The 13450-nt window shown below is 44.2% G+C and overlaps 1 protein-coding gene across 4 annotated transcripts in view; it reads left to right on the forward strand.

Annotated features, from left to right (window-relative positions):
* Positions 1-13450, forward strand: part of inavab (innate immunity activator b) — a 46483-nt gene that overhangs the window by 30905 nt on the left and 2128 nt on the right. For 3 of the 4 annotated variants that reach the window (XM_046311450.1, XM_046311452.1, XM_046311449.1), the window contains exons 2-9: positions 3509-3625; positions 4774-4907; positions 8882-9004; positions 9281-9512; positions 9642-9695; positions 9813-10095; positions 10690-10848; positions 11086-11806. In XM_046311450.1, the coding sequence (XP_046167406.1) occupies positions 3571-3625; positions 4774-4907; positions 8882-9004; positions 9281-9512; positions 9642-9695; positions 9813-10095; positions 10690-10848; positions 11086-11806 (1761 nt within the window). In that variant the 5' untranslated portion in view covers positions 3509-3570. The remainder of the gene's footprint in view (positions 1-3508; positions 3626-4773; positions 4908-8881; positions 9005-9280; positions 9513-9641; positions 9696-9812; positions 10096-10689; positions 10849-11085; positions 11807-13450) is intronic. The other variant, XM_046311451.1, reaches the window with a different exon arrangement.

Genomic DNA, 13450 nt, shown 5'->3' on the forward strand with positions numbered 1-13450 from the left:
TCCCACATGTCTCTATGTGCATTGCATTGGGATTCAAAAGGTTTCGGGAAAATAAACACATTGTTATCATTTACGCCTTCTACACACAGTTGCATCAGACAATTTAAATTACCCTTGCTTTTTGTTCTCTCTTAAGTAATCATTGCCAGAACTGTGATTTGCAGTCAGTCACTCTAATGATGTGGGAGTTTCACAAACCGCTTTAGACACAGGAAGCTCCCTAGACTCTGTATAGCAAGAGTCGTATGTCATACTAGTCTTGCATTGGACACAGTGTATGGGATCTGGGATCAAGGTGATGTCAGCAGGATCATGCCATACCTGAGTCATTCCACCAACTGGCCTCTAGCTGAAGGAGCCAAAATGGCTCCAAGGACATGGTCAACCAAAGTAACATTTGGTTGGAGAAACATTAGAGATTGTGCACCAGCTATTGTTAAGGAAGTCTCAAGGTTCTGCTCGCCTGAGTTAGAATACCTCATGATAAGCTGAAGGCCATACTATTTACCAAGAGTTGTCATCTAATATTAGCAGTCTATTTACCACAAATAACCGTTGCTAGCACTAAGACCACACTCAATGAGCTGTATAGGGCCATAAGCAAAAAATATGCTCATCCAGAGGCCCGCGTGCCTAGAGGCCGGTTGATTTTAATGCAGGAAAACTATCTGTATTACCTCATTTCTACCAGCATATCATCTGTGTAACAAGAGGCTAAAAAACTACTGATCACCTTAACTCCACACAGTGACACATACATACAAAGCTCTCCCTTTCCCTCAATTTGGCAAATCTGACCTTAACACTATCCTTCTGATTCCTGCTTCCAAGCAGAAGCTCAAACCGGAAGTACCAGTGACACGCTCAATACACAAGTGGGCGGATGCTGAGCTACAGGACTTTTTTGCTAGCACAGACTTGAACATGTTCCGGGATTCATCCGATACCACATCAGTCACCGGCTTCGTTAACCTTTCTGGCACAGGCGTTCCGCTAGCAACCCAGCTACACAACATCGTGTGAAATTGCAGGGCGTGAAATTCAAAATACAGAAATAATTAACATTCATTAAAATACAAGTGTCATACATCAAAATGAAGTTTAATTTCTTGTTAATCCAGCCGCTGTGTCAGATTTTTTAAAAGGCTTTACGGCGAAAGCACACCATGCGATTATCTGAAGACAGCGCCCCGCATACAAAAGCATGAAAAACATATTTCAACCATGCAGTTGCGCCACGAAAGTCAGAAATAGCGATATAATAAATGCCTTTGAAGATCTTCTTCTGTTAGCACTCCAAAAGGTCCTAGCTACATCACAAATGGTCCTTTTTGTTTGATGAAGTCCTTCTTTATAACCCCAAAAACTCAGTTTAGCTGGCGCGCTTCATTCAATAATCTACCGGTTTCCCTCCTTCAAAATGCATACAAAATGAATCCCAAACATTACCAATAAGTTTCACCAAACATGTCAAACAACGTTTATAATCAAACCTCCGGTACCCTAATATGTAAATAAACGATCAAATTTAAGACTGAGAATCGTTATTGTCTATACCGGAGATAAACAACAAAGAACGCCCTCTCACCCACGCGCATGAAAACACTACAGCAAAAATGGGAGCCACTTAGAAAAACTACAAATTCTAGCATTTATCCAAAAACAAGCCTGAAACTCTTTCTAAAGACTGTTGACATCTAGTGGAAGCCCTAGGAACTGCAATCTGGGAGGATTTCGCCTCATAATAAACATGACAGCCATTGGAAACGGTGGTAGGCTTTTTCCTCGGTTTTGCCTGCCATTTCAGTTCTGTTCTACTCACAGACATTATTTTAACAGTTTTAGAATGTTTTCTATCCAAATATATCTACCAATGCATATCCTAGGTTCTGGACCTGAGTAACCGGCAGTTTACTTTGGGCATGCTTTTCATCCGGATGTCAAAATACTGCCCCCTAGCCCAAAGAGGTTAAACAGGTTTACATTCAAAAGTCTGCAGGGCCAGACAGGTTACCAGGAAGCGTACTCCGAGAATGCGTTGACCAGCTGGCAAGTATTTTCAGTCACTACCCAATCTGCAATACCTACATGTTTCAAGCAGACCACCATAGTTCATGTGCCCATGAACACCAAGGTAACCTGTCTAAATGGCTATCGCCCCATAGCACTCACATATGTAGCCATAAAATGCTTTGCTCACATCAACACCATCCGCCAGACACCCTGGACCTACTCCATTATGCATACCGCCACAACAGATTCACAGATGACGCAATCTCTATTGACCTCCACACTGCCCTTTCCCACCTGGACTAAAGGAACACTTAAGTCACTACAGCTTAGTGTTCAACACCATAGTGCCCTCCAAGTCATCACTAAGCTAAGGACCTTGGGACTGAACACCGCCCTCTGCAACTGGATCCTGGATTTCCTGCTTAGTCCCTTCCTGTACTCCCTGTTCACCCAAAACTGTGTGGCCGTGCACGACTCCCAACACCATCATTAAGTTAGCCGACGACACAATGGTGGTAAGCCTGATCACAGACGACGATGAGACAGCCTATAGGGATGAAGTCAGAGACCTGGCAGTGTGGTGCCAGGACAACAACTTGTCCCTCAACGTCAGTAAGACAAAGAAGCTGATCGTGGACTATTGGAAACGGAGGACTAAATGCACCATCATTCACATTGACAGGGCTGTAGTGGAGCGGGTTGAGCGCTTCAAGTTTCTCTGTGTCCACATCACTACGGCTCTATCATGGAGGGCACAATTTCTCTTTCCATTCCAGGAGGCTGAAAATATTTTTCATGGGTCCTGAGATTCTCAAAAGGTTCTACAGCTGCAATATATAGGGCATCTTGACTGGCTGCATCACCGCTTGGTATGGCATCTGCTTGGCTTCCAACAGCAAGGAGCTACAGAGGGTAGTGCTTATGGCCCAGTACATCACTGGGGCCGAGCTCCCTGCCATCCAGGACCTCTATACCAGGTGGTGTCAAAATTAACACTATATAGTCAATAGGGTGCCGTTTAGGACACAACCTGAGAGTTAGATAGTCAGTCTGAATCCACTCTGGTTTGAAACCCTGGTGAGGCTGTGCTGACAGGGAGTAACTGGAGGGAATGGCTCATAGTAATAGGAAAGAGTGGTCCACTCCATTGTTTACTGTGCAAATTCACAGGGAATTTGGTTTGACCCCCTTGATTTTGTGTCACATGGACTTTTTCATGGTTTAAGGGTTAAGTGGGGTGTTGAAAGTGTAATCGTCTCTTAGTGGTGGATGGATCCATTCATTTTGTCTAAAATGAGATATTCTAATATTCCTGAAAAGCAACAATTTACTACTATTAAACAGGATTATTCTCTGTAGTATAGTGAGACCATATAGATGTTTTGTAAAAAAAAAATTGCATGACTTTTAAAATCGCTGACTTTTAAAATGAATTTCCATGTAAATGGACAATAAAATGTATCTTTGAAGAAAATGTACGTGTTTAATTTTGCAGGGCATCGTGAAACTAGACATTTTCCTGTTCCCTCACCCCTGTAAACCACCAGACTCACAGACATGGAGGGTAAAGAAGAGATCAGTGACACAGACAGTGGTATCATTCTCCACTCTGGTAAGCACCAAATACATTTATCAACTTCCATGACACTAACATTTATTCATTATAATGGGACACCTATAGTGAGAGATTAGTCCCAAAAATGTCTAACTTGTCATGGGTTTTGTCTTAAAAACCTATTTGTGTTCCAGTTATAATGAAGTAGTAAGCAATCAAGCCACATTACTCAAAAGTGGTTTATAATCCTTTTATTTATTCTTTGGTGCTTCATTTCTAAGAAGATGCCGTGGCCACTACCAATGGTTTCTATAAACCAGTAGCTGAGCTATTGCTGGTCACATTCTTCACTGCAGATGTTATTTAGTCTTTTACCCACAATGGAGATTATCCATCCAGACAGAATCGGGGGGTTTTGTCATTCAGTCATTGCCATGTTTTCTACTGTTTATATTCTCCTGCATGGTTGCCATTCCGGTGGCAGTTTCTGTGTGACATTTTTATTTCCCTGTCACACCCCCGGTGGCTTTCACCGCTGTCTGTCAGTACCTGCAGGGATTGAGTTGATAATCTCTGAAAGCATGTGACACACAATGCAGCTGGCCTGGAGACATTAGTAGGCCTGTGAATGAACTCAGGGTTTTCGTCCCAAATGGCATCCTACTCCCTATATTGTGCACTACTTTTGGGCTACCCACAGGGTTCTCGTCAAAAGTAATGCACTATGTAGGGAGTAGGGTGCCATTTGGGATGTAACCCAGTTGTCATTAGTGTCCGGTGGTTCTGTAGGGCAACCACATTGTTTATCACCTTGGTTTCACTCCCAGGTTGATCCTATCAGTCAATAAAACACATAATAGTATGAGTACAGACACTCATTGTGTCGTAAGAGAAACATGTCTTGTCTAGGTGTCATCTTGGCTCACCATCTTCAACGTTGCTGCTCGTGAATGGGCAGAACCTCAGGATTGGAGCAACATTTTTGGTTGCATTTGCATCGAAACCTTTTTTTAATGTTTTGGTCATAGTTTATTCTTTCCAGCCAGTTGGGCTGTCTGCGTGATACAGCTGCAACCATATGAAATTGACAAGCAAGCATTACCAATTTGAAAACATGGGCCAAAGAATTGTGTCCATCTATCTATAACCTCGCTCTTTTCAATCCTTAGACTTCACAGTAGCCTCTTTGTCATTGTGTGTCCCAGGCCCTGATAGTCCTGCCACCATTATGAAGGACGTGACCACTCACACCAGGGCCGTCAAGCTCAAGCACCAGTCACTGGAAGACCGACTAGAGCTCTGCCTACTAGAGCTGAAGAAGCTTTGCATCCGAGAGGCTGTGAGTACCCCTGGATATAGGACACACACATTAGGTACAGACACATGTATACACACAGACTCACTCCACTATCAGGGTTCAGGCCATTTTCACTATGACATTAGTTGGAATTTCCCCATCAGTGAAACCATGACCGTGATGGCGGGGTGGAGGGAGGGGGGCGTGGCTTTCATAGAGAGATGTTAATCAAGCTCTGATAAAAACACCAATACGAAAGCTTAATATACTAAACTGATACTGTCAAGACAATTGTGAGTTTGTATTTTTTATTTTGAGATGTTAATGAAAAAATTGCCTGGCACTCTGAAACTACTGAGGCATTAAAGACTGCCCACAGTCTGAAATGAAAGGCTTTGGTTTGTTTTGTTGGGCTTTAAGACAAGTTGGGGCAATTTGGAGGCAGCCAATGGACTTTAAGTTTCCCTATTAGTCAACACTAAATTATCTCTCCCATACCTGGCTCTCTGCAACTAATTCAGCCCTGACAATGTCCCTGTCTCATCCGTCATCGTTATGAGGGGCTGCTTCCCATTGTGCACTACTTTGGACCAGTGCCCTATGTAGGGTGCCATTTGGGATACAGACCAGTTCTGATCATTATTTTCTGTTGAAAATTGGGCTTGGCTCTCCTGTCGGGACTTGTCTTGTCAAGGTGTGCTTCCCGGTAGGAGGCTCTGATGACACCTCTTCATGCTCTCAGGAACACGACAGTGACTCAGATCATGACCAACCGTTCTGACACTATTGTCTGTGTCTGGGGGAAAAAATAGACCTTTTTTATTGAGACTGACACAAAACAAACACAGGGTGTGGTGTGTGTTATGTCTGTTCCCAAATGAAATCAATAATAATGCAATTTCTCACACTCAGGTTGAGTTTGTGTTGCTAGAAGGTAGACCAGTGAGATGAATACACTGGGCTGGTGAGGCTTTAAGAATGTGTTGTGAAAGAGTAGGAACTATAGAAAAGCAGCATTGCGTAACAAACATTTGAGAACAATTTCCATGTCCCAGCATGTAAGGCAGGATAGATTTTTGTTAAACAATATTTCAAAATGAAGGGAAAATAAAATGAACTCAATGAGGGTTCATGGAACTTGGTAGATTTGGAGGGAATGAGGACCAATTGACTCTGAATTACTAACTAATATAATATGTATACTGAACAAATATATGAATGCAACATTTAACCTTTTATTTAACTAGGCAAGTCAATTAACAACAAATTCTTATTTACAATGACGGCCGAGGAACAGTGGGTTAACTGCCTTGTTTAGGGGTAGAATGACTGATTTTTACCTTGTCAGCTCTGGGATTCGATCTTGCAACCTTTTCAGTTACTGGCCCAACGCCCTAACCACTAGGCTACCTGCCGCCCCAGTGATTCAATATTTTCAAAGATTTTACTGAGTTAATACTCATATAAGGAAATCAGTCAATTGAAATAAATTCATTTGGCCTTAATCTACGGATTCCACATGACTAGGCTGGGGTGCAGCCATGGATGGGCCTTGGTGGCCACAGGCCCACCCAATTGGCAGCCAGGCCCACACACTGGGGGTGAGTTTCAATCCCACAAAAGGGCTTTATTACAGACATAAATAGTCCTCTGCACCCCCCCCCCCCCCCCCCGACAAATTCTAAAAATTACATTGGGGGCAGCTTATGATAGAGAAATGAACATGCAACAGGTCTGGTGAACATTCCTGCAGTCAGCATGCCAATTGGATGCTCCCTCAAAACTTGACATCTGTGGCATTGTGTTGTGTGACAAACTGCACACTTTAAAAGTGGCATTTTATTGTCCCCAGCACAAGGTGCACCTGTGTAATGATCATGTTGTGTCTTCATATGCCACACCTGTCTGGTGGATGGATTATCTTGGCAAATGAGAAATGCTCACTAAAAGGGATGTAAACAAATTAGTCCTCCAAATTTGAGAGAAATCAACTTTTTGTACATTTGGAAAACTTTTTTATTTTGTCTCATGAAACATGGGAACAACACTTTATATGTTGCGTTTTATATTTTTGGATACAATTTGTATGTCTGCATCCAGTATGAAGGAAGTTAGTGGTAGTTTTGCAAGCCAATGCTAACTAGTGTTAATGCAATGACTGGAAGTCTACGATAACAAACTGCCAGTCATTGCGATAACGCTAGTTAGTAATAATAATAATAATAATATATGCCATTTAGCAGACGCTTTTATCCAAAGCGACTTACAGTCATGTGTGCATACATTCTACGTATGGGTGGTCCTGCACGCATACATAAAAATGGTATCCACGAGTTCATCGGACTCTGGGGAAGTAGAGAAAGGGATTAATTGACAAAATCTCGAAGTATTCCTTTAACATACAGTGCATTCGGAAAGTAGTCAGACCCCTTCCCTTTTTCCACATGTTGTTACGTTACATCCTATTCTAAAATTGATTCAATTAAAAAAATTCCTCATAAATCTACATACACTATTCCATAATGACAAAGCATTAATGGTTTTTTAGACATGTTTGAAAATGTATAAAAAAATTAATAACTAAAATATCAGTATTTAGACCCTTTGCTATGAGACTCGAAATTGAGCTCAGGTGCATCCTGTTAGCATTGTTCACCCTTGATGTTTCTACAACTTCATTGGAGTCCACCTGTGGTAAATTCAATTCATTGGACATGATTTGGAAAGGCACAACTCCTGGCTTTATAAGGTCCCACAGTTGACCGTGCATGTCAGAGCTAAAAGTCGAAGGAATTGTCCGTATAGCTCCGAGACAGGATTGTGTCGAGACACCAATCTGGGGAAGGGTACCAAAACATTTCTGCAGCATTGAAGGTCTTCAAGAACACAGTGGCCTCCATCATTCCATCATAGAAGAATTTTGGAACCACCAAGACTCACAAGAGCAGGCCGTCTGGCCAAACTGAGCAATCGGGGAGAAGGGCCTTTGGTCAGGGGGGTGACCAAGAACCCGATGATAACTCTGGCAGAGCGCCAGAATTCCTCTGTGGAGATGGGAGAACCTTCCAGAAGGACAACCACCTCAGCGGCACTCTACCAATCAGGCCTTTATGGTAGTGGCCAGACGGAAGCCACTCCTCAGTAAAAAAGGCACATGACAGCACGCTTGGAGTTTGCCAAAAGACACCGCAAGGACTCTCAGACGATGAGAAACAAGATTATCTGGTCTGATGAAACCAAGATTGAACTATTTGGCCTGAATGCCAATCATCACTATGGCACCATCCCTACGGTGAAGCATGGTGGTGGTAGCATCCTGCTGTGGGGATGTTTTTCAGCTGCAGGGACTTGGAGAATTGTCAGGATTAAAGGAAACGGAGCAAAGTACAGAGAGATCCTTGATGAAAACCTGCTCCAGAGCGTCCAGGATCTCGGACTGGGGTGAAGGTTCACCTTCCAACAGGAGAAGGACCTGAAGCACACAGCCAAGACAACGCAGGAGTGGCTTCGGGAGAAGTCTCTGATTGTCCTTGAGCAACCCAGTCAGAGCCCGGATTTGAACGTCTCTGGAGAGACCTGAAAATAGCTGTGCAGCTACACTCCCCATCCAACCTGACGGAACTTGAGAGGATCTGCAGAGAAGAATGGGAGAAACTCCCAAATACAGGTGTGCCAAGCTTGTAGCGTCATACCCAAGTAGAATCAACAAAGTATATGAGAGTAAGAGTATGAATAGTTATGTAAATGTGATATTTCAGTTTGATTTTTTAAATTGCAAAAAAATCTAAAACCTTTTTTGTTTTGATTAGGGGGTATTGTGTGTAGATTGATGAGCGGGAATGTTTGTTTAATCCATTTCAGAATAAGGCTGTAACGTAAAAAAAAATTGAAAGTCAAGGTGTCTGTATGCTTTCTGAATTAACTGTACATTTATTTTTGTTGTGTTGCATTAACAGAATATGATCCCTCACATTTGAACCAGCTTACATCTGGTGTCTTTTTTCCATGTCATATAGGAGCTGACTGGTCGGCTGTCTGCAGACTACCCTTTGCTGCCTGGGGAGAAGCCACCTCAAATCCGCCAACGAATCGGAGCTGCCTTCAAACTAGAAGAGCAGAGCATCCCACAGGGAGCAGTGGTAAAGAGCCTGACAGGGTTTAGGCATGGACCATATTATAATTTACACTGACTATCCCTTTAACAGTAGTTGTAAAAGCCAGGTGTACTTAGTACTGAAGGCCACTCCCGTGGTTCCCCTTGGAGAAATATTATGTTTCTCAATTCAAGCCATCGTCCTACCTTCCTTGCCACCAATCATCAATAATCGAGCTTCTTTCATCGTAAGAGCCAGGAAGAGATCTTTCATGTTCAGCCACTCATGTTTGCCCAACCTCCTTTTTGTCACATCCTGTAGAACTCTGAGCTGAACTCTGTGGAAGCTGAGCTATCCCTGCAGTTGCAGATACACAAAGCAGTCCAAAGACTGTGCTGTGAGGAACACCAGAGCAAGGCGGTGAAGAGAAGCCGGTTACAGCAGTGCAAGCGTGAGGAGAAGAAAGTCAAACAACTGCAGGACACAGCGTTTCAGCTGCGCCTACAGCATGGGCGGTCTTCACCACGGCCAGACTGCACCAGCACACAGAGAGGTGAGCGCCGCCCTGCTGGCCAACTGATAAAATAACATTGAAATCTTTCCTCTCTGACCTGAGAGGAATAGAATTCCAGTGCCCTTCCCATGGATTAATACGGTTGTTCGACTATGCTTTTGTTTTCAGATCAGGGCACTTCTGATGATAGCTCTCTGTCGGATTCGGCATTGCTCGACGAAGGTTAGAGTCACTGTGCAAAAATTTGTCTTGTAAAAGTTATTGATAAGCATGTTATGACAATACCACCAAAGTACCTAATAACACTCTGAATTCAATTGTATCTTTACTTTTCTCCAGTAGAGGTGATTAGTCAGTCATCTCAACCATCCGTGGAGCTCCCTCACCTAGGAGGACCAGCAGATCCTCCCCAGCCTCCCCTTGACCCCTCACACCCCCCTGGGCCTAGCCCCCACGAGTCTCCCACTACTACTCCAACCCTGGAGGAGCTACAGTCTCTTTTCAACACCAGCCTGGAATTGGAGCCCCCTCCCATCGAGCACTCGCCCTGGACAGAGTCCAGTCTGGACCAGCCTTACCAGAAGACCAAGAAGAAGTCACACTCTGGTAGCAGAAAGTCAAGGTAAAGGCCAAGGGAGAACCCACTGTGCCTCCTGTAATTTTATATGAACACTACCCTTGAATTTATTGTACAGGAAAGCCCAAGAATAGCTATAATTTAAGCTTCACAGGTTGGTGAAAGCTCTCTTAAACACAAGTCATTATGGCTTGGTAATTGTTTCCATGTAGCCTAATATAAGATTAACTTGGCTTTTTGAATTCATGCAGCTCCATAGTTGAACCCAAATAGATCTACCTTTATGAAAAACCACAAGATCAGGAATCTGCTTTGACAGCACTTATATGAAACTTAAACTCCATTTGATATTTGAAAAATGAGAGTTCCTTTTCAAGTGGTTTCGCTCAAGTTGGCATTAATACGTACCTTGTTATTTTGGGGTGGAAATTACTTGGGAACATTCTGATTCAAGTTGTGACTCGTCTGAGTGAAAGCTCGAATAGACTGATACAAGGGCTCATGGAACAGGTTCAAGCGTGCAAAGTACACGCACTCATTTGGCCAACTCATGGCTCTCCTCTGAATAAAAAAATCTTTGGGGTTTAGTCATTAACCCAGTTCTCTCTCCTTCCTGTCCATGTTATTACCTTTCTGCAGTAGTCCAGCCACGACCCCTGTGTTGCCTCCTGTGGACACCTGTTGTAGAGACACGGCCCTGACACTGCAGTTCTCCTCCCATCTCAAACTGAGCTACACCCAGTCCAACAGCGCCCCATCCACCCCGGAGATGCACCTTCGCCGCCAGCTCTCTCTCAGGTCATCAAATTAAAATGTGTTACATTTTGGTAGTTGTTCTTCGAGCGACTTAGTCAGTGCATTCAACTAAGGTAAATAAGACATCCACATCTCACAGTCACACAACACCACTGTCCATTAGTATATCTCATTCACACTGTCGCCACACCGCTTGAATCTTGAGACTGTATATTACAAATTAGTGTTGAGTTTGTACTGTTTTGGCCTTGTTTTTAATGCTTCTATGTAATATTGTAGACTTCCCAACAGTGAGCCTCCGTTGAACCTGGATAAGGATCGAGGACGTACCCGTGTTCCCAGGAGGCTACTAACGGATTACGTGGTAACGTCTCCAGGCGAGTCCCCTGTCCTGAGGGCAGGCTACGGAAATCCCATATACCATTCCAGCTCTGAGACTGAGGACAGTAACTCTGAACACTCTGCCCCATCCTACACCAGTTCACCATGTCGTGAGATGCCTTGTGACCTGCCCAGGCAGTCTCAGCTCACCTATAAGTACCAACACTCCAGCCCCAATGACAATCATCGACCAATGGCCTACCCCCCAGGCCCCGGCTTCTACCAGAACCCCCAGCACCAGTCCAACCCCAGCTTCCACAGGGGTTACTATGACGACAGGATGGTCTACCCTTCAGAGATGGACATGACCAGGCTGTATCATGGCACCCCGCTCCCCTGTCACCCCAGCCAGTATGAACACTGGTACGAGGAGGCCCCTTTGCACCCCCAGCGGGCTCTCAGGTCCCTGCCCCCTCACATCAGACTGTCCCGCGCCCCTTCGCTCCGGGAGTACCCTCACCACCCATCCAGAGGCCTCCCCCAGCAGGTGGTAAACGAAGAGCTCAAGTCGTGGCACCAGCGCAAACAGTTCAGACCTCGCTCCCTGGACAGACAGGGCGAGGCCAGGGTGAGGAGTGTACAGTCACCTCTCACCCAGCACAACAAGTACCATGAACAGGTAAACTGCCACAATGGCACTTCACTCTCTAAATGACTATAGTTGCTCAATATGAAGTTACTGTCTTTGCAGAAGTACTGTTAGCACCAGGCAGGTTCCCTGTAACTGAATATCACTGGATTATATTACTGTCAGGTCGGTGTCAGTCGGTGCACCGCAGGCTTTAGAGAAGGGGATTTCTAATCAGTTAAGATGGATGATACGGAGGTGCTGTGTCCAGACCTGTCTGCAAGTTCCATCGAATCAACAGAACTCTTTTAAAATGTTTGTGTCGTATATTAATGCGGTCTTTACAAGTTAGCTTACTTTTCCAAACTCACACAGTTCAATAGAACACAATCACACCTGACAAACAAACAAGTATTACCTCCATGAACTAGTAAGCAAACTAATGTGAGGACAGGACAACACACAAGTCTTCAATGATACTCGTCTCAGCACGATTTATGACGGGGAAGGCAACCCTGTTCCTGGAGTGTCACAGGTACTGCAGGATTTTGTCCCAACTAGACACCACACGGAACAACTAAGGTAATTGATCGGTTCAGTGATTTGCCTAAAGCACTCCTGGTGTTCCAGGTTGGTTAAATCAAAAGCATGAAGTACCTGCTGCACTCCAGGACAAGGGATGCCTACCTGTTTTATGACTTTCAATCTACATACAGTACCCCAAAATGACAACGCGAAAACAACATGTTTTAAAAAAAAATTTGCAAATGTATTAAAAATACAAAACAGAACTTCATATTAAAAATACTAAACCATATTCAGACCCTTTGCTATAAGACTCAATTGAGATAAGGTGTTTCCATTGATCATCCTTGATGTTTCTACAACTTGATTGTCTACCTGTGGTAAATTCAATTGATCGGACATGATTTGGAAAGGCACGCACCTGTCTATATAAGGTCCCACAGTTGACAGTGCATGTCAGAGCAAATTCCAAGCCATGAGGTCGAAGGAATTGTCCGTAGAACTCCGAGAACAGGATTGTCGAGGCACAGATCTGGGGAAGGGTACCAAAAATGTCTGCAGCATTGGAGGTCCCCAAGAACACAGTGACCTCCATCATTCTTGAATGGAAACAGTTTTGAACCACCAAGACTCTTCCTAGAGCTGTCAGCACTGCCAAACTGCGCAATCAGGGGAGAAGGGGCTTGGTCAGGGGGGTGACCAAAAACCTAATGGTCACACTAACAGAGCTGAAGAGTTCCTCTGTGGAGATGGGAGAACCTTCCAGAAGGACAACCATCTCTGCAGCACTCCACCAATCAGGCCATTATGGTAGAGTGGCCAGACGGAAGCCACTCGCTAGTAAAAGGCACATGACAACCTGCTTCGAGCTTTCCAAAAGGCACCTAAAGGACTTTCAGACCATGCAAAACAAGATTATCTGGTCTGATTAAAACAATATTGACCTCTTTGGCCTGAATGCCGAGCATCACGTCTGGAGGAAACTTGGCACCATCCCTATGGTGAAGCGTGGTGGTGGCAGCATCATGCTGTGGGGATGTTTGTTAGCGGCAGGGACTGGGAGACTAGTCAGGATCGAGGGAAAGATGAACATAGCAAAGTACAGAGATCCTAGATGAAAACCTGTACCAGAGCGTTCAGGACCTCAGACTGGGGTGAAGGTTCACCTTC

The sequence above is a fragment of the Oncorhynchus gorbuscha genome, linkage group LG18 (assembly GCF_021184085.1).
Source record: "Oncorhynchus gorbuscha isolate QuinsamMale2020 ecotype Even-year linkage group LG18, OgorEven_v1.0, whole genome shotgun sequence".
NCBI classification, from domain to species: domain Eukaryota; kingdom Metazoa; phylum Chordata; class Actinopteri; order Salmoniformes; family Salmonidae; genus Oncorhynchus; species Oncorhynchus gorbuscha.